Source organism: Akebia trifoliata, chromosome 11 (genome assembly GCF_017979445.1).
Source record: "Akebia trifoliata isolate Shusen 1 chromosome 11, ASM1797944v1, whole genome shotgun sequence".
Lineage (NCBI taxonomy): Eukaryota > Viridiplantae > Streptophyta > Magnoliopsida > Ranunculales > Lardizabalaceae > Akebia > Akebia trifoliata.
Window position 1 is genome coordinate 44,741,437 of NC_141385.1, and position 21,923 is coordinate 44,763,359.

Below are 21,923 nucleotides of genomic sequence, written 5' to 3' on the forward strand. Positions count from 1 at the left end.
AACCTAAAATCATCATGTTGCACTAAAGCAAATTACTTTAAATCCTGATTATAGCATTTTTAAATTCATCAAATAGGACCCAAATGACAAAAAGGGAAACTTTTTTGCAAAGGTTGATAAGAGTTCTGTTCCTTTCCTGTCGATCGGAAACAACTTTGAAACCAGTTATTTCCACATAAGGGCAGACTGGGTTGAAACCTAATGAAGGTTCATGTAACAGCCCCAACAGTCATCGCAACTATTCAATCCTTAAAAACGACTGCAGACACGAAATGACTCGCCTCTAAACAAGAAATCCAAGGCACGAACCCATATAACCATGTTGGGTTGCTCCAACACCTACTGAAAGTACAGACTGGTCAGAAATATGGAGACATCATCACTTGGGTACATAGTCTAGTCGATGTTGGGTTTGCTCCAATTCAGTACTAATGGGATTTGGTTGTAATTCAGCCTATACATAAACTACAATGGGTCCAGACACAAGGGGGGTTGGGGGGGATCAAGTGGGTCCAACATTAGGTAAGTCCTTGATCAACCCCGATTGGATCCAAAACCAATCATTGATAGCTCTACACAACCAACTTCTTTGAGCAAATAAAATAAATTTAACCACTGATTTCAGTTAGTGGTTTCCAGACATGAAGACAGAGGCCCTAATGAGCTTTAGGTTCACATCATTCCCAAACCAAAATACCAAAATAGGGGATAACAAATAAAACACTTCCTCATTTTATGTATAAAATAAATATTTGCATCAAAAGTGTGATAAAGAAATAGGTATCAAGGAATAACCAAAGCCACGAGTGCAATAAATTCAAAATGTATATACTTTAATCTATACAAATTGCTAGGATGAATGAGACTCCAAACAACTAAATTTAGATAAGAGATACTTTTTATTAGCCTCAAAATGGGATCTTACCCTCTTATTTTCTCACTTGACTTGATTGTTACATGTATCCATATATTTTATTTAGTTATTTATTTTTATTTTTTGTAAATCTGTTTCTTCACTATGGTATACTGGGAAGATGGCACGAATACCTCAGCTTTGGATATGACTGACGAGCGTGATGTAGAGCCACATCCACTCTAGCACCTTCCCGGAACAATGTGTCGTACAAAAGACAAACAAACTGCGACAACTCTTCTTCCTCGTCCATCCAAACCGTTGAATGTTCCCCACTTTTCTCCAGGTCACTGTCTTCCCAGTCACTGACTGGACTGGAGGGTTCCACCACTTCATCTTCTGCATCTTCATCTCCAATCTCAAACCTTCCATTCTCCAACCAGTTGAACTCGCCTGAACCATGAAATGTCGTCAACTGCATGTCAGGTGGTTCAGTTGATGGGGAAATAACAGCTTTGGCACCAGAGTCTAGAAAAGCTTTCACTAAACTTGGGGTAGGACCATATGTCCCAGTGCATATTATGATCCTGTCCCTCCATGCTCCAACCTAGAGATTTCACAAAGGAGTAGCAAAGATGAGCATAAAAAGCAAATCAACCCAACACATGCACATCATAGTTATTAATCAAAAATTGCACAAGGTTCCCTAATAATGTTTCTTTAGATATAACAAGACAACAAGAGATTTCTCCAACTACTGAAAAGTCAAGGGCCCATGTGGATTACAGAGCTAGAAGTACTCTCTGGCTGTCCTAAAAGGATAAAATCACTTGGATGGCTAAGATCATCTGATAATCCTGACAGCTGAGATCAAGGAGTATGGTGCCCCCTTGAATGGAAGAGGTAGGTACTATCAAAATACAGAGACTAATCCAAGTGTTATTGAAGTGAGATGCATATGGTTTCTAACATACATGTTTGTGTACTTGACTCTCAGTAGAACCACAGTAAATAGACATGTGAAGCCAACCACTTTTCATGCATCAACAGCTTAGAGAAAAAGCAAAGAAAGGGACTAATGGTGGTGTAAATCCAAAATGGGAGATTTGGAGGTAACCCAGAGCGTTTAAAAGCATATAGATTGCATAGTTACTGATCCATCGTGGGATTCAAAGTGGGGCAAATACAAGTTTATGGTGAACTACATTTTGGAATGAGGCTGGTACATGGAGGTAGGAGTAGAAGCTATGTTCCCAAATTAATTGTTTGCTAAACTAATGACCAATTTTTTCTGAAGGAGTTTGCTGTTATTCCCATAGGTGACCTCAATAAAAATTCCTTTTCTTCTGTTAAATGAAAATTTTGCAAGGTTGAAGTGAAAATCTATTCTGGAAATTTAGTTATGTTTGATGCCACAAAGTAAGCATGCTAGAAAAAATAAATGAAGAAAATATGGAATGAGTAAACTACCATCCAACGGACATCATCAGGTGTCAAGTGAATTGAAGGCACTGTCCGACGAAACATATACGCCCCAATTTCCTGGTCATCTTCCATGACCTACACATGCCATCATATGAACAATTAGTTGTTTACTTTGAAAATATGAAAAGATAATATAAAATTAAAATCAGAAAACCATACTTGTGTTTGGCGTCCTATGTATCGATGGATGATACCCCCAACCTGGAAGTATGGTTTGTATGCAACCAAATCAGCCACAGTCGAAACCTTTGCAAGGGCTGATGTTTCCTTTCTACTGCGAATCCTCACGGTTGACAATAAACTAAATTTAACACTACGTAAAAATCTATCTGCAAGTTCCCCAGGTTCAGCAACCACAAACACATCATTCTGCCAACTGAACAAATGGAAACCAAATGTTAAACTGAGAATAGATCTACATCTGCAAGTGAAAATAACTCATCCAGCGGAAGGGTTACCCAAAAATCGACCTTAATATTGAACCGACCACATCATTTTGAAGAGCCAAATGTACAATGCCCACTTGAGGTGAATTCTGTAGTTTCTCATGCAATGATTGGACAGGAACTGAGAGCTGCCTGGGCCCTGGAGGAGATTTTATTGGTGAACCAGGTGCCTTACCAGCGTGAAAGCCATCCAAGCTTAGAGGAGGGACTAAATCGATTCGATTAATCCTCTGGGGGCCAATTTCAGGACTATATAGACATGGGCTTGATGGAAAGCTTCCGGAGAACATAGGCGACGTAAATGGTGTAGGAAATGCTGTTGCTGGCACAGCCTTTGAAAGTCCTAATATCCTATTTATAAGAGATACCTTTATGCCATTGCTGGCACAAAAGGTCTCGAGTGACCGAGCATGGTGAACAGTTCTTCCTGAATCAGCACTGTGAGAAGCTTCCAAAAGAAGCACCATGCGTCTCCAACCTAATGAAGGGCTGTTCTCGCTGAGCACTACAAAATATAAAAAAATTTCAATGTATAAACATTACCTTGTGCACAACAATCCTCCCCCCCCCCCCCCCCCCCCCCCCCCCCCCCCCCGCCCCAAAAAAAAAAAAAAAAAAAAAAAAAACTCTTTCTGATAAATTACCGGAGAGTATAGGAAGCAATCAACACATACCCACACTTGAAAGCTTTGTTTTAGGAAACTGCTGGGACTTCAATTTCTCAGACCATTTTTCTTCATTTTGGTGTAGTAGAAGTAGTCTTTCACGTAAATTACTGAAGGCCTCACAATTGTTTTGGATGTACTCCTGGGTTGCAGCTTCCAACTTCAGCCAGATTGCAGGGTCGGTCTCATCCAGCTCCATACCACACCGTTCATCAACTGTTCACATGGATATAAATACAATACCAAGTTATAAAACTTTATCATAGTTTTTGTTCTTCAGTTACACTATAGAATGTCTTTCTTGATATAGAAGGGAATAAGGGATAGAAGAAAAAGAAAAAACAAAAAACAAAAAACAACCCCTCTTACAAGCATCTTCAAATCCTTACATATATATATATATCATTAAAGAGGGTAAAAGATACAAAAAAGACTAACAAGGCGGTCTAGGTGACCAACTAAGACTCTCCTAACGATCTACTAGGGATTCCCACCGGAAAACAAAGTCTTCGTAGAAGATACCAATGAAATCAAGGTATAACTTACACCAAAAAAACAAAATAATGTTTAGGGAAATATCATAAACGCTTGAGTTCGCCCCTCTAAAAATTCTCCCATTCCTTTCCAGCCAAATTCCCCAACAAATGGCAAAGGGAAGGAACCTCCAAAAGATGTTCAATCTCCTCGAGAAGTATGACAAATCTCAACTCTGAAAAAGGGACAAGTAGTGTTTGGGAGCACTCAAGAAGTCCCGAAAAGACCAAAGAAATGACTCCAAATGGCGTAGGCCAACTCACAGTGTAATAAAATATGGTTAACAGATTCGCCATTGATAAGACAAAGAGCACAACAATTTGATGTCACAAAACCATGAGAGATAAGCAGATCTAGCGTGGGAGTTTATTCAAAGTGGTGAACCAAATGAAAAATTGAACCTTAGAAGGGGCTTTAGAACCCCCAATCTTAGCCGAGGGGTTGACTAGGATAGTTGTTGAGCTCTGTAAGTGATTGGGCGAATGATTTGATGGGGAAGTTTGCTCCTTTGGTACAGGTCCACTCCATACTAGCATCTTCTATGATGTTCTAGTGAGCTCCATCAAGAATGATCATTAACTCAGCTAGGTCCTATATTTCCTAATCATTGAAACCTCTCCTGAAACCCAAATCCCACGCGGGCTCGTTTCCTTCAAGGTTCAAGTATTCTGCCCCAGGCAAGTTTTCCTTAGATGAAGGTTGAAGAGATGGGGAAAGAGATTGCAAAAAGCCATTTCCCTGCATCACTAGTCCTCCCAGAATTTGACCTTGTTGCCCTTGCCAACTCTAAACTGCACCCACCTCTTGAATTCCGTTAATCCCCAAACAAGAACAATTTATGTCAGTATGGATGTCTCTTTCTTTGAAAATAAATCCTACTTTCACAAAAATTCTCTTTAGGGGGAGAATGAGGTGATGGAAGAAATTTTTTTGGGATTTATCTCCTACACCTTTACCAAATATGATTTTAACTACTTCACCTCATTCTTCTCATCTTACTATTATTTCTGAAATTCAAAGTCAGGAACAATGTGATAAAATCAATTAAAACAATGAAGGGAATCCTGGTCATATAGTGTCGAACATTACTGTATCTGAAACAAGGGGAGAATCACTACAACTAGGTCCAAAAAATCCCAATACTGAGCCTCTAGTTTATACTCGGAGAGGACCTCATCAAAAGAGTCAAAGTCAACCTATTCCTCTTGGAAATGATCAATCTCGACCTTCAAGAGCTGGACCTCCAGATATCACAGGTAGTTCTGTTCCTAACTCATCTTCAATTCCTGTTACTTCTCCTAGTCAAGAACCTTATTATCTTTGGATATAAATTTTAGCTGGTAAATCATTTCCATTTCAAGTGATAGTTTCTCTCCTTTTTTTTTCCTTTACCCCCCAAATCAAGCAAACTTCTAAGTAGGTTTGTTCTAAAATAGAGAGGGGAGTGTTACATGAGAACACTAAGGATGGCGAACTTCTCTACACATCGAGTAGAGAGTAAGATTTTCGAGCTGAAGGAAGTATGGATCCAGCATAAGAGAGGGCTACAGATTAAAGAGAAGGGAAGAAGAATGGAATCAACAATTCAGCTGATGGAGGATGAAGCACTGTGGGTCGCTCAGCAACTCGATGTAGCGAGAACTTCATCGAAAATTTACAAGGCAAAATTTTCGAAAGGTGGCAGAATATTTATGATTCAGGAGGACCAAAATCTTTACGGTAGATATCTGAAACTCCAACAGTTTTCGGATAAATTTCGTTCACGGGGGATTGTGTTCCCAGCAGGGTTAAGGGGTATTGGATGGGGAGAAGTTAGTGTTGCAGTTAAAACACGATTGCAACCTAATGAGAAGACGAGGGTTCCAGTGGCAGAGAGCAGACCGGTCAATCCGTGGGTGAAGGCTCCTAATATAATACCCGAGTCTAAGAAAGAGTCTACAGCTTCGCCAGGTGAGGAGAAGAATCATGATTATGTGGTCAAACAAGCTTACAATAATGGTACAGCATTCGGCAAGTGGAGATGGGCTTTTATATGCAGAGCGAGTTCAATGGATGCAGATTGGGAGGAGTTTTTTGTTGGTATGAAACAATTCTTGTCTAAGTCTGAGAAGCTAAAACTATTAGCATGGGAACCCCTCACCCGGATTTTGATGGTGGGTAATAGATCAGAATTTCAGAAGGTAAACTTAAGAAGAGTTGTTTCGGTGGGTACCGATTCCTTCGATTTACGTCCTTGGTTCGCTGATTGCAATGCAATATCACCAACTTGGAATGAAGGAGGAACTTGGGTGGGCATTAGCGGGCTGCCATTCCATCAGTGGACTAACGATGCCTTTCGAAAGATAGGAACACAGCTAGGCGGTCTTTTGGAGGTAGACCCAAAAACCTTAGTCTGTGCGAGGTTGGATAGAGCGAAGTTAAAAGTTGGATGCTGTCCATGGAAGATGCTGCGAGGTTTGTATCTATGGGTGGATGGATTTCGGTATAAACTAGGCGTGGAGGTGATAGGAGAAGAGGCTCAAAGGCTGGAGTCCAAAGTGGGGTTGGGAAAAGGAGAAGACATTGGAGTTAGAGTTGCAGTTGGACCTGGTAGTCAAGCAACCGAGGGGAACTTACAGTCAGAAGAAGAAGTGGGAAATGTGGAGAAGAAGATACCTGGTATTATCAATAACGAAGGGGCAGTATCAAGTCTCGGTAAAGGTTGCGTGCGAGTTAACAGATATTTCAAAAATCGTCAGTATTTTGGGACACGCGTAGCCCAAAATGGTAGGTTACAGCCACGTTGCAGGATTGATAAGAAAGTGCGTATGGTATATTTATTATGTAGGGCAGCTAGAAACCTAGCTTACACTAGATGGCTGCGTAAGCATGGGTTAGTAGAGTGCACCAAATCCAATGAAGGTGATATTGGGCAGAACAATGTAGGGGCCCAAGGGGATGGTGGGAGGCCCACATCAGATAAGAGTGGCAATGTGGGTAATGGTGGGCTGGGTTGCAAAGGCCCAATGGAAGATAACATGGTCATTAAGGCAGCTGACCCAGGCCTGGTTAAGAAGGCAGCAGGTATGTTTAGAAAAATCCGGGCTCACATTCGAAAAGGCCCAAGTATTAGGAGGTTCGAACTGAGGGTAAAACAGGCCCACAGACGTGATAACAGTTCCATAGAGACCATTATAGGCATCGTGAGGAATTTGCTAACGAAGTCAATACAGGTGTTATCTTCCCAGCATCCAGATTCTATAGAGAGAATTTCTAAAAAGGCCGTGGAGCATGGGGCCTGGACGGGATTCAACGTAGAGGAAATCCCATCTACAGTAGGTGAGGCACAAGGTGTTGTCGGTGGTGAGATCAGAGAATTTGGGCAGAGTTTAAGCTACGAAGGGAATGAAGAGGTGGGGAATTGTATGGAGAGATGCAAGGAACCTGATTTGAGGAATCTTAAGTGCAGCGGTTTCAGCGACATTTTCAGTCAGATGGAAGGTAATGCTTTGATTACATCTCCAAGAGGTCAGTCCAAGTACATCGGTAGGGGGGCTTCAAAGAAGGTTATGACGGGGCAGTTGAAAACATGGATGCAGCCTGAGAATGGGGCGGTTGACAGCTGTACTTCGAAGGTAATGGACCTTTGTTCGACTATTACCAGAGAAAGGGACAGTCAGGAAAGGAATCAGAAGATCAGCACAGGCTTGGTAGCTAAGGAAACGGGACAAACCACTTCTAGTGTTGGTATCTCATATTCTGCAGTGGATCACTTTGAGGCAACAAAGACTACAAAAGCCTTAGGGAAGGAGAAGAGCGTTAAGGAGCATTCTAATCACCATCTTGTGGCGGTAACTAGAATCTGGGATAGATTGCGTACTGATCTTTGGCAACACTCAGCTAATATGAAAGTTGTGGAAACCCTTAGCAACAGGCGTGAGGAGCATAGGATCGTGGGTACTTCTATGGAGATAGTCGTAACAGGTCCATTCAGCTGTCCTGAGGTATTTTTGATGTCTCCTGGTCAGTACCCCCGTTTAAGTGGCCAATCTTGTCTTGTGTTTTCGTCTTTATTTTTATATGAAGATATTCCGTTTTGTGGTCCACGTGATGTTTTCTCTAAGTACAGGCATTGGTATCCTTCAGCCTTCATCGATTCCCTTCAGTCCTTTGAACTTGTCCGAGAGAATGAAGGTAGAAAGGAGAACAGGAAAGATGACAGTGAGTTAGCTCTGGTTCCATTTCTCTCCACTCAGTTAACAAGGAAGGGGGAAGTTACAAACCAAACAGAGGTGTATAGGGATGGAAGTTGGGCTGAGAGAGACATGGGTGCACCGACACTAGAAAATCGTGAGGAAGGGATAGTCAGAACAGAATTAGAGACGGTGGAATGGCTAGTTAGTAATGCGTTGAATTTAGCGGAAGACTTTGGCCTAGTCTCAGAAGTAGAGGACAGGGAGTCTTCCCTAATTTTGAGAGTGGCTGTAGGGGATTTGCGAGATAGAACTACTCTAGATGAGGAGTGCAAGCGCATCAATCAAGTGTATGGAATTGAGGACAGATATGAGCAAGTGGCCTTCGAGGATTCTCAGGAAATCCGAAGTTATAGGGACGGTGAGAATAATGAGTTAGTAGTGGTTGCCCCTATGGAGATGACAAGGAGGTTAATCAGAACAAGAGCGGAAAAGGTGTTGGTTAGAAAGGAGAAATTGTAGGAGTTTGTGTTGGTTGAGGGTTTTTTTTAGGTGTCCAATGTCGCTAAAAGTTCTTTCTTGGAATGTTAGGGGTCTAGGGGATAGGAGAAAAAGGGCAGCAGTGAAATCCTTTATCAGGAGCAAAAATCCTCTCATTGTAACGATTCAGGAATCGAAGCTAGCTAGATGTGATGATAAGATTATTAAGGAAATCTGGGGGAGAAACATTGAGTGGATAGCTCTTCCTGCTTTAGGTTCAGCTGGCGGTATTATTATGATGTGGAATAAGGAGTGGATTCAAGTGACAGACAATTTAGTTGGGGCTTTCTCAGTGTCTATCTTATGCAGGAAACGGGATGAAGATTTTCAATGGGTGTTTTCAGGGATTTATGGCCCTACTATCAATAGGGAGAGAAGGCAATTTTGGGAGGAACTTGAAGATGTAGCGGGTTATTGGGAGAAACCATGGGTTTTGGGCGGGGATTTTAATGTTACCAGATTTACTTATGAGAAGAATAGGGGTTCGATTGTTACCAGGGGGATGAGAAATTTCAACGCTTTTATTGGAAGACATTGCTTGATGGACTTCCCTCTCCTAGGTAGACGTTTCACCTGGTCTAATAATCAAGGTAACCCTAGGTTGTCTAGATTAGATAGGTTCCTGGTTGACAGTGAGTGGGATGAAAAGTTTCAAAATGTGATTCATTCAGCTAGTCCTAGCCCAGTCTCAGATCACACCCCCATTTTTCTAGAAGCAGGCCATCCTAGACAATACCCTCTTCCCTTTAGGTTTGAGAACATGTGGTTGGTGCAACCTAACTTCTCAGACCTCATTAGGAAGTGGTGGAACGAGTGTCCTTCAGTAGGAAACCCGGGATCTGTGTTTAAGAAGAAGCTCAAATTTCTGAAAGATAAGTTGAAGAGGTGGAACAAGGAGGTTCTGGGGAGTATTGTTGAGAAAAAAAAGGAAATTTTGATAGATATCGAAACCTTGGATAAGAAGGAAGAAGAAGGGGTTTTGGATTCAGATGATAGAAGCAGGAGAATGGAATTGAAACTAGAATTCCAAAGAGTGGCGCTCATGGAGGAGATAAGTTGGAAACAAAAATCAAGGGTCAAATGGTTGAAAGAAGGGGACAATAATACAAAATTTTTTCACAAAATAGCCAACTTCCATAGAAGAAGCAACCAGCTTGACAAACTCAACATAAAAAATGTCATGAGGGTAGGAGAGGAGGAAGTTAGGGATGGAGTAGTGAGTTTCTACAAAGATCTGTATGAGGAAAAGGAACCCTTAAGACCGCGGCCGGATAATCTAGAGTTTAAGTCTCTGAATCAGGAGGAGAGGGTGTGGTTAGAAAGACAAATAGGGGAGGAGGAGGTTAAGTCTGTTCTTTTTTCGATGAGTGGGGATAAGGCTCCGGGACCGGATGGTTTTAACATGGAATTCTTCAAGCATTGTTGGGATATTGTCTCGAGAGATTTTATGGAGGTCATCAAGGAACTGCAAGATAAGAGATGTATGGAGTACAGCCTTAATAGCACTTTCGTGGCATTGATCCCTAAGAAAACTGGGACGGATAGGATAGAAGATCTTAGACCCATCAGTTTGGTTAGCTCGGTTTACAAGATTATATCCAAAGTGTTAGCGAGCCGGTTGAAGAAAGTTATTCCTAGTTTGATTGGTGAGGAGCAAGGGGCTTTCGTTAAGGGTAGGCAAATTTTAGATGGAGTTTTGATAGCTAATGAGTGTCTGGATTCTAGGATTAAGAATAAGGAAGGGGGAATGATAGGGAAAATTGATCTTCAAAAGGCTTATGATCATGTGAACTGGGATTTCTTAGAGTACATGATGGGTAGGATGGGTTTCGGAGAGAGGTGGATCAGTTGGATAATGAAATGTGTCACAACAGTGTCTTTTTCGATTCTTGTCAATGGGAGTCCGGCAGGTTTTTTTAGGGGTTCAAGAGGATTGAGGCAAGGGGACCCTTTATCTCCGTTCTTGTTTCTCATTATAGCTGAAGCCTTGGGTAGACTTTTTACAAGAGCGGTTGATATAGGCAAGCTTTCGGGGTTCAGAGTGAAAGATGGTCCTTTGATTTCTCACCTTCAATTTGCGGACGACACACTAGTTTTTTTGGAGCACTCGAGGGATCAGGTGAGGGCGCTTCGTGTTTTACTGTGCTGCTTTGAGGCAATGTCAGGTTTACACATAAACCTGCACAAGAGTAAGCTCTACGAGGTAGGTGAGGAAACAGATATTCACTTGTTGGCCACGATGTTGGGTTGTGGGTATGGTACCTTGCCCACGACATATTTGGGATTACCTTTGGGAGCACCTTATAATAGTATCAAAATTTGGGATGGGGTGTTTGAGAGACTGGAGAAAAGGTTGAGCACTTGGAAGTCCAATTATTTGTCGAAAGGAGGGAAGGTTACTTTGATCAAAAACACTTTAATGAGTATTCCAGTTTACTTCCTATCGCTTTTTACACTCCCAAGATCCGTCGAAATTAGGATGGAAAGGCTCATGAGAAATTTCTTATGGAACGACAGGAATGGTATGAGAAAGTATCATTTGGTCAAATGGAAAATTGTTTGCATGCCCAAAAAGAGCGGGGGGTTGGGAATTAGGGGGCTTAGATTAGCTAATAGAGCGCTGTTAGGAAAATGGCTTTGGAGATTCGGTGAGGAAAGGAGCAGTTTGTGGAGAAAGGTTATTAAGGCCAAGTATGGGGAGAAAAGGTTAGGTTGGTATAGTGGTGTGTCTAGAGATTCATATGGGTGCAGTGTTTGGAAAGGGATTCTTAAAGGGAGTGAAGACTTCGAAGGAGGGATTAGATTTAAAGCGGGTTCGGGAGATAGAATTAGATTTTGGGAGGATAGTTGGTGCGGTACATCGCCTCTGGCAACTCAATTTCCGTCTCTGTACACTTGTTCTATTAAGAAGAACCGCTCTATTCAGCAGTGTTTGGTTCGCAACGAGTCTGGCCCTACTTGGGACTTGGGATTCAGGAGAAACTTTAATGACTGGGAGTTAACTCAGGTGACATCTCTCCTTGATCTTCTACATACGTCTAACCTCAACGACAACGAACAGGATAAGTGGGAATGGACAAGGGCTAAGGATTTGAGATTTTCTGTCAGGTCTTTCTTTAAATGGCTTTCTTTCGAAGCTGAGCGACCCTTATTGGGCTCAATCACTTGGTCCAGGTTAGTTCCGTCTAAAATATCTTTTTTTGTTTGGTTGGCCGCCCTTGGTAAGATTCTTACGTTGGATAATTTGATTGTGCGGGGTTGGATCATTCCCAATGGCTGTCCATTATGCTTGAGTGATGGAGAATCTGTTGATCATACTTTAGTCCATTGTTCTTTTTCTTATAATATTTGGTCAATCTTCCTTGGTATGTTCGGTATGAACTGGGTCCTCCCTCGTAAGTTTTCTTCGGTGTTAGTTGAATGGACCAATAACGCTTTCCACATCAGAAAAAGGATCCTATGGGCTATGCTTCCCTCGGCTATTGCTTGGGGAGTCTGGAACGAGAGAAACAACAGAGTGTTCAACAACAAGAGCAGTACCACTCGTGCAAGATTCTTGGAAATTTTGGGTCTGTTATACATTTGGTCGAAGCAGAATATAGAGTTCGCGGGGACTACCTTCGACGATTTTGTTTTTAGATGGGACTCTTTATGTAATCAGTGATGTTGTTTTTGTTTTTTTTGTTTTTTCTTTGATTTGCTACTTTTTGCTTGTTGTTTGTTCTTGAGGCTCTCTCGGCCTCTCTCTTTGTAGTTCTCCTTCTTTTGCTCAATACATTATACTTTTCAAAAAAAAAAAATTTTAGCTGGCCATTACACCGATTAGATGTAAAAAATGATTTTTTAAATGGAGATCCTGAGGAGGAGGTCGCTATGACTCTACCACCTGAGTTTGAGGGAAAGACCAAACAAAGTCTATAGACTAAAAAAGTCTTTATATGGTCTCAAACAGTCCCCTAAAGCTTGGTTTGAGAGATTTGGGAGAATTGTGAAGAGTTGTGGCTATTGTCAGAGCCAAGCTGATCATACCATGTTCTACAAACACAGTAGAGAAGGCAAGGTTGCAATTTTAATTATCTATGTGGATGATATAATCTTGACAGGTGATGACAATGAAGAATTGGAGAGACTAAAAAGAGAGACTTGTAGCTGACTTCGAGATCAAGGATTTGGGTGCATTAAAATACTTTCTTAGAATGGAGTTTGCTAGATCCAAAGAAGGTATATTTTTGAATCAACGTAAATATATTCTTAATTTACTTGATGAGACAGGTCTGCTAGGGTGTAAACCAGCCGAGACACCCATTGAGCCCAACCTTAAGCTACAGCCTTCTAAAGATAAAGAAGTTCTGAATAGTGAGTAATAGTAGAGACTTGTTCGAAGACTTATCTACTTTACATACACGTCCAGATATAGCATTTGTAGTCAGCATGGTTAGCCAGTTCATGCATTCACCTGGACAAGAACATTTTGATGCAGCTTATAGAATTCTCAGATACCTAAAAGGGACCCTAAGAAGAGGTCTACTGTTAAAAAACTGTGGGCATTTGCAAGTTGAAGCCTATACTGATGCGGATTTGGTTGGGAGTGCTATTGATAGACAGTCAACTTCTGGTTACTGCACGTTTGTTGGAGGCAACCTTATCATCTAACGGAGTAAAAAGCAGAATGTGGTACCAAGAAGTAGCGTAAAGGCCGAGTTTAGATCAGTTGCTCATGAAATTTGTGAGTTGTTGTGGATTAAGAGACTATTGAAGAGTTGAAGACCTCTAATTCGTTACCTATGAAAGTGTACTGTGACAATAAAACTGCAATTTTGATCACTCACAATCCAGTGCTTTATGACAGAACAAAGCACGTGTAGGTAGACAAACACTTCATCAAGGAAAAGCTCAAAAACGGATTGATCTGTATGTTGTACATTTCTAGCACCGAGCAAGTTGCAGATGTGGTTACAAAGGGACTTCCTACAAGACAGTTGGACAGACTAATTGATAAGCTGGCTATGGAGGATATCTTCAAAAAAGCTTGAGGGGGAGTGTTAATATTACCGAATATTAGGAGTTTTGCTAGCTGTGAATATTTGCTGTAAATAGAATATTAATCAATGTTGTAAATTAGGAAATTAGTTAGGCCAGCTAGCTATTGTAATCAGTTTCCTGATTTTGTGTTTGTACCATCTCCTATAAGGAGAACCAGTGTAAACTTGTGAAAGAGGAATGCTAATACAAAAAAGTTTATTCCATATTTTCGACCCTTTCAAGTTTAGATTTGTTTAACCAAATCATCAAAATCCCAATAGGAAGGTTTATCCAAAAAATAATCCTTACAGGATGCTTCCAAATGGACTAGGACAAATGCAAATAGCGGAACTTCAAATTCAGGCGATGTGTAACAGGTCTGGTATTTATTTTTAGAAACTCTAACGATGGTAGTAGAAACTAGAGGAGAAGAAAAAGAAGATGGAAATTTTTTTTTTCTTGATAGGTACAACAGAATTTTGGAATAAAACATAGAAAGCCATGCCCAGCGTCTGGTATCGTGTTTGTGCAGAAGATTGACAGAAACCAATCAGATTGGGAAACAATAGCAATTGTTATGATATTCTGCAGATCTTGTCTTATTTTGTTATGTATAAAACTGATAATGCTGCAGGAGAAACAAAAATTGTTTCAACTGTACAGCCCCCTGAATAAAATTCAGCTATGCTATATGTGATCTAAAGAGTAACTTAATTGGCAGAGTCAATTGATCAAAGAGGACTCCATCGCTAGGTTGTTCCACTCATGTCACACGATCACTGGATATGGTTGCAAGGTAAAGGTAATGTGTTCTCACTGAAATCTTTTTACAAGCCCATTTTTTGGAAGGCACAAAAAAAAAAAAAAAAAAAACTTTTTACCAGTCCTTGTCTGATAATAACACATATTCTACCTTTCCATCTTCATCCATTTGGAATCAGCTTGAGCCCATATAAGGTTTCCTTTTACATATGGTCAGCTGCCATGATTCTTACAACAGATGACCTTATTCATAAAAGGATCACATTGGTTGACTACTGTTACATGTGCAAAACAGGCAAATCGCTTAATCATCTCGTAGTCCATTGCAACTTTGTTCACATTATTTGGTCTCATTTCTTTCGTCTTTTCCAAACCAATCTGGTTCTTCCAGCAGTACAGTTTTTGAGGCAAAATAGGATTCTTTGGTCTTTGATTCCAATTGCCATTTGTTGAGGGTTGTGGAAGGAGCAATAGCTGGGTTTTCACTGAGAAATAGTAGGATTCTGAACACTTTATTATCAACATCTTGGGGATGTTGCTCTATTGGTGCAACAGTTCGAAGACTTAAAGGGAGTCTTTTTTGAGGATTTTGTTTTTAATTGGGATTTGGTTTGTAATGAGAGTAGGTAGCTGATTGTGTCTTTCTGATGTTTTTGGTTGGTCTTATGTTGTTCCTGTCCCTAGTCTTGTAGGGACTGCTTTGTAGGTAGGTCCTCTTGCCCTTCACCCTTTTTGGTAATATATCTTATATGGTTTTTTTAACATGTGCCCTAAGGGCACATGTTAAGCTGCATTAGAAACACTTTGAAAATTGAATTTCCTATAAAAAAATGCCTTCAATATTTTTTTTAAAAACCAAATATACCCTCAAATGCTTATTTCCAAGGTGTATTAAATGCAGCTTAACGTGTGTTAACAAAATCCATCTTATATTTATCAAGAAAAAACTACATAATTTTTTTCAATAGTATTATTCTAACCCAAAAAACAAAAATCAACATTTCACCTGGATTGAACCGAAAATAGTGTATTTCAGGAAGCATAGGTAGCAATGTGTAAAGTGCTTCCTCCACCCGATCCACTGAGCATGCACTCTCAATCAGCACCTGACCAGTATCCATATAACGCCACCCACCCTTTCGAGTCTACATAAACACACTCATTAAATGAAGAAAAAATGAATAGACCCAACAAGGTCCACACCACTGTAACTCCCAAATAAGTAGATTTAAGTAGGTAAAGCTTATATGGATGGAAATAATTTGTTTGAAGCCTTCTCCTAGTCTAATGTAAATTATTCATTTAAATCTAGCAAGAAACCCAATTGGGGTAGCCAGCAATATTTAAGAGTTTTCCTACCAAACAATGTACAAGTAGGTAGTCTGATGTTGGTGCTTACTTGTATGATTTTAGACAACTTTCCATTGTTTTCAATAATATATAGAAAATTAAGAAAATAAAAATGCATTAATTTAAAAAATATATATTTGAAGATTGGGTGTAGAATTTAAAATCTAAAAATGTATTTGGAACAAAATAAAAGGACACTGGTATCATACTTGAGGTTGGAAGTTTATAATAACACCTCAATTTAGATTTGGAAATGGTGATAATGACGCCATACAAATTGTAATGACATCATCATTCCAACATGCAACATTTCAAGATAAAGTTGCCACTATCACCTTACAACCATCAATGAAACCATTTTTAATTGAGGCTTTAACCCAAATATTTTGGAGTTGGCTAAAAGAAGTTTGTTCCTTTATTCAACGCTGTCCAAAGCCACACCTTCTGTTATTGGAGTGTATATGAACACTTTTTTATAATAAAAAAATTCATTTGAGACAGAATCCTGAAAAACCTCTTGCACAAATAAGAAACAATTCCTCAGTTACCTTAGTTGGAACAGAACCACATCCAATGGAAACTAAACAGTCAATTTTTGTATCAGGCCATAGAAGTTGTGCTTCTCTTATAGCAAAAATAGTAGGATTATTTGCTACAATCGCCCCATCTTGCCAGCGGTTAACATCTGTAAAAGTAAGGGAGCAAAAGAACATTTAGGACCAGAATGAACTGCAATGGTGTGGTTGAGCCACACTCCCAGGCTCCAAAAATGTACTACTTTTTTCTATTTTAACACATTTATCTTTATAAAAAAATAGAAACCAAAAGAATGACTTATTTCAAGTAAGAATAATAAGAAAATACCATCAGAGTAATCATCAAGATAATATGGAGCAGCAGATGACGCTCTTATAGCCTGCCAAATATGATGTTTACAGCTTCCAACAAAGGCACTAGTAGCTGCTGTTCCAATCCCATTACTAGCTGGAATTTCTGTTGTTCCTAAAGCCATCTCCGGTGTGCCAGCAGGATACTATAATGTGAAATGAACAGAGGTCAGACAAGAAGAAGGAAAAGATATATGCTTGAGATTTCTAGAATGTTGCAAAATCATATACAAGTAACTATTCTCCCAAGTAAAGATATGTCCATTTCAAAAAACTTAGGATACCTTTGTTACGCACCTGATAATTACGGAACAGGAAAGGCTGAGCTGGCATCTGGCTAACCAGTGTTGCTACTACAAAAACTTTGGGAATGCTTTTCACAGCCGACTCTATTAACAGGTCGCCATCCTCGTCAGCACACATCTCTTCCAGCAACCGCTCAAATTGATCTGCGTTATGCTGCAAGACAGTTTAAGATCAGGTGCCCCGTTATTGGGCTTAGTCATAAATCTCATTTTCAGGAATTAATTCAAAAAGAAAACTCCCAAATATTACTTTTCCTCCAGGTTTTTTGTGACAGGTGAAGGGAAATCATAAAAAGAAAAATAGGAAATTTACATATCAAAAGTTTACAAAAGAAAAAGGAAAGAAAATAAGTTAAATAAACTCATGGGATTACAAATATAAATATCTCATTAACTCTCAGTCTCCCTAGGAGATTTTTGAGAGTTAATGTGATAAAAGAACATCCATTTCCTGCAAGATATGCAACCTTTTGTCAAGAAATATGATTTTTTATTTATTTATTGCTAAACCTGTTTTTAAATCTATATTTCAAAAAATATCCATATCTAAGTGATGATGATCCAAAGCCAAAAAGAAAGGAATGTGAATTTTCCATACTTTAGATCCATGGACAACAACTCTAAAACTCTGTGATGAACTTTTATAGAGTTGATCAAATTTTTCTCTCCAAGTTGCAGCTTCATTGTCCTTCGGGATAGGTTCAGCAAACACAAGTTTCCCTGAGGAAACACAATTGTAGAATGGTATGAATAAATTAAGAATAAAAATGAGACCTAGGACATAAGTGTCATAATGCAATGTATATACCAAGCTTCTTGTATATTTCTTCACACTGATCCAAGGTCATCTGTTTGATTCCAAGAGCAACAGCAAGCATACCACCAGTTGATGTACCACAAATAAGATCAAACATCTCTTGTATACGCTTCCCAGTTCCTTGTTCAATTTTTCTAAGAATCTGGACAGTTGCCAGACCTTTCATGCCACCCCCATCCATTGAAAGTATACGCAACCCTTGCTTCCCAATTTGTCTCCCTTTTAGTGCTCGGCGCAGATTTTCATTCTCCCCTAAGTAGGGGCAAAGGAACAGGAAAAATTAATATTTACAGGAACTCAAAAAAAGAAAAAAAGAGAGCAGATATATGAGATCAAAGAAGCAAACCAAGGATTGCCAAAGCACGGGCAGCAGCTTTATTCACACGGGGCTCAGGTGCAACCATCAAGTGGAGTAGAAGTTCACGCAAACTTTCAGAAGTAACTAGAATGCGACGATTTTCCAAACAGAAGGCCAAATTACCAACAGAAAGTAGAGCTAATCTTTGAACCTGACAAAAGATAAGTTCCAATATTGTGCGCCCATGTCATAGGTTTAAGACATAAAGTTTTCTTTAAAAAAGAAAGAAATAAAAGGAAACCATGTAAATTTCAACAATATAGTTATAAACTTGCCTCTGCGTTTTTGTGGCCACATAACACTTTCAGCGATCTCAATACATCCTTGGTCAACATTTTTCGAGCTACACCATCGGAGGCAAAGGCTAAGTTGACCACAACTTGCAACACAGAAATTAATTCTTCTGGGACCACAGATTTCAAGACTGATTCAATAGGCTGCATAATATCAGACTTCATCAACTGCATTGCCACAGAAACATCCGCAGCGAGTGATGAAAGAGCGGAGCATGCTTGTTCAACCTGCCACAAGGAAGAGCAAGTTGAATTAATCCCAAGGCAAGAACATTCGATCAATACAACTAACCAAAGCTACGGTTACATACATACCACATGGCGATCATCACTGCTTATCATACTTATAAGTTGCCGCACAGCATTCTCATCTTTACCAACAACAACACGATTTCCATGGTCTTGCATGATTTTGGCCAGTGCAGATGCTAATAAAGGATGATGGCAAGAAGAAAAACGGAAAATAAGAGAGAAGAAGGCACTCAGTTTGTGCCTAGATGCAATGAAATAGGAGCTGTTCTCCGTCTGTGACCACCAAAAAAGATCTTTTACCGGATAAAATTCGATGAATTTAATGACTTACTAAACATATCTGCACCATCTATTACCTCTATTTGCACGTTCACAGACTTTAAATTTTCATCTGCCACAATCCTGATATTTGCAAGAGACAAGTGGCACAGTTTGTGCAGGGGCAATATTTCCGGCAGGAATTCAAGGGGATTGCCAAATAGCCTAAGAACACGTAGCTCAGCCATAGCCCTGCCATTAATTGAAGATGAATATTTTACATTAGAGAGTAAATTTTAGACCCTATAAGCAACATCAAACAGAAAGCGGTGAAAGAAATGAAAGGAAGATTCAAGATGTTGATTGCTTGTTGAATGACCTGAAATCAAGAAGGGGGCGGACAAGTTTGTTATGTTCCAGAGACAACTCCACTAATCCAACACACTGCCTGAGCTCTACTGCTTACAGGTTTCAAACAGGATCACACAAGTGAAAAGAAATCATGCATAAGACTAAATTGACCTAGACTGAATCCAAGTTTACCAGGTATTGAGATCAGCATGTTGTTGTCAACTCCGAGTACTTTCAAATTTTTCAGTTCACCAAGCTCCGGTGGCAAAAGGGATAGCTTATTGTTATCAAGATATAGCTTCTCAAGAAGTGGCAATCGAGTTAATTCTACTGGAAGTACCTGATAATATGTCAAAAAATCAACAAGTATGTAAGAAAACTCTGACTATGATTAATAACCCAAGTATTTTTCTTGAAAGCCCCCCCCCCCCCCCCCCCCCCCCCACCCCACACACACACACACAAAATAAATTGAATTAAAAAAGAAGAAGATTCAGCTCCCTAATTCATGTCCAACAAAAAGAGGTTCTTACTAAATTAGGAACTGAAACAATATCATTGGCCTTGAAATCACAGAATACCATGTCATATGCCCTAGGTTCTCTAAAACATTCATTCTTCGAACCTTAAGTAAGTTCCCAGATGAATGGTGGAGCATAACTTGATAAATCTTGTATTATTTGACTAGCATCACAGAACTTTTATCAAGGAAAAATATTACAACCACCAAACAGAAGTTCTAACAGCTTCAAAGGAAAACATACATATACCTCGTTTATCCATGTCTAGATCTGCCAAAAACAAGACGCTGACTTCAAAGAAAAAAAAAAAACATTCAAAACCCTCACTGAAGGATTTGTGAAATCCAGGATGGTGGAAACCCAACTATCCATCTAGATCTAAATAGTAGTCATGATGAACAAGTAGACAAAAAATCATTTTTGCAAAATTTTCTTCTAACTATCAATATCGATTTATTGGCCAAGATAATAGAACAAGCTAAGATATGTGCCTAAGCTCAAACACGTGAGGCCCGCACCAAAACAAGAACTTATGCCCACAACATTGCTCTTTTTTATTTCTTTTTCTTTTTTCCTGGATAGCTTCAATGGGATAGTTTGGTTTGGCTACTATTCAGGGGTGGATGAACAAAATTGCATCCTGTAACAAAAATCCCATGTTACTGATTACAAGTTCAAGGACTTTGAGCCATAGATTAGTTGGTTGACATATTGTAATGTAACGTTGAGGTTGTGGATTGAAGCAATAAAAAAAGCCCTCAAACTCTTGGTAATCAAAGCACTTATTTGGGACTTCTAACACTCATTACACATTAAAATTACTAATATATCGAGATTAACATTGCAACAAGATAGCTCAAATGCAATCATTTAATCCCATTGCAAATTGAAACAAAGTACACAATAATTCATGGAACAACCAATAATTCCTTAAACCATAAAACTCATTTGCCCCCATGGTTTTAAAATTCGGTTTTGTGTCACGTCTTGTCCATGCCTGATACCGAGTCATCTTGGATGAGTTTTCCGATACGTTTGAGATGTCTCGCTCAACAATGAGAAAAATGAACGTGGGGTTTTAAATCTCATCCTATACATTGACTTGTCTGTCCATCTCGTCCATGCCTGATAACAAGACGAGTCGGGCAATATGTCTCGGTTTCAGATGAGTTTTGAAACCATGTTTGCTCCATAAATCAAAGACGGCAACTTTATAAACCAAACAAACTTAATTGAAAGTAAAAAATCATAAATCCCAATTTAATTCTACAAAAATAACGAAACTCACAGACAAGCTGCATCCACAGAGACTGAGCCTGGTAACGCTCTTCCAATGCTCTGCAAAACCCCATAATCCATCACCAAGACCAGCCGATGGTGCCAGATTCGACCGAACCAACCGAGTCAAAACTCCGATTCCATCGCTCTGTTGACCTGACCCAACAGTCTTTGACATCCTAACAACTCGTAATGGCTCTCTCCGCCTCACAACCATCATCTCGACGCCTACATTCTCCTCTCCTTCCTCCTCCTTATGATGAAGTTTAACAACAACTGAGTCTTGTGGTGGTGGAAGAGCAACCATCAGCTGAGATTGAAGCCTAAGAGCGACCTGATCTTCATCATCACCAGCAGACCAATCTAATTCCAATCGAAGCCCTAATTCATCTGAAGAAGACGACGAAGAAGAAGAACGAGGAGGATCATCGACATTGTCGTCATCTCCATAATTTAATGTGAGATGGAAGATTTCAGAGGGGCGTTTCCATCCCAATCCCCATGACATTTTCCTTTTTAGATTTCCAGGGTTTTTACAGAGAGAATTTTGAATCTTTTGATCGATTAATTTTGGGATTAGGGTTAGGGTTTTTTTGAGAGATAAATAAACTGATTTTAATGGCGGGAGATTTACAGAGAGATCATAAACTGAAGAAAGGTTTCTTCCTTCTCTCAGAAGTTGATGGTTTGGTACAAATAGGAAATAATTCTAGATTTGGCCTGGCATTTAAAATTACGAATATACCCTTTACCTTTGAAGTGTGTTTGTTTGAT

The 21,923-nt window shown here is 39.7% G+C and overlaps 1 protein-coding gene across 2 annotated transcripts; it reads right to left on the reverse strand.

The window, feature by feature from the left end:
* Positions 1-709: 709 nt before the first annotated feature.
* LOC147391989 (phospholipase A I-like protein) lies at positions 710-21,827 on the reverse strand. Of its 2 annotated transcripts, none has more exons than XM_086457424.1 (18): positions 21,160-21,827; positions 19,543-19,690; positions 19,379-19,454; positions 19,098-19,251; positions 18,805-19,014; positions 18,472-18,717; positions 18,185-18,347; positions 17,830-18,090; positions 17,620-17,741; positions 17,014-17,175; positions 16,694-16,862; positions 16,378-16,514; positions 15,486-15,624; positions 3,459-3,665; positions 2,809-3,289; positions 2,498-2,714; positions 2,324-2,413; positions 710-1,460 (listed from the first exon to the last, which is right to left on the reverse strand). In XM_086457424.1, the coding sequence occupies exons 1-18, from the start codon at positions 21,655-21,657 to the stop codon at positions 1,017-1,019; spliced, it is 3,924 nt and encodes a 1,307-aa protein (XP_086313550.1). In that variant the 5' UTR covers positions 21,658-21,827; the 3' UTR covers positions 710-1,016. The 2 variants fall into 2 exon arrangements, with proteins under 2 accessions (XP_086313550.1, XP_086313549.1); XM_086457423.1 differs by having other exon boundaries at positions 19,379-19,457.
* Positions 21,828-21,923: the final 96 nt, after the last annotated feature.

Bases quoted from the DNA above. Each gene is read 5' to 3' on its own strand.
- LOC147391989 (XM_086457423.1), bottom strand. From the start codon at position 21,657: ATGTCATGGGGATTGGGATGGAAACGCCCCTCTGAAATCTTCCATCTC. The intron at 3,290-3,458 runs GTATGTGTTGAT...TATATTTTGTAG, and splicing joins AACAAAGCTTTCAAGTGTGG to TGCTCAGCGAGAACAGCCCT. The intron at 2,715-2,808 runs GTCGATTTTTGG...CCATTTGTTCAG, and splicing joins GTGGTCGGTTCAATATTAAG to TTGGCAGAATGATGTGTTTG.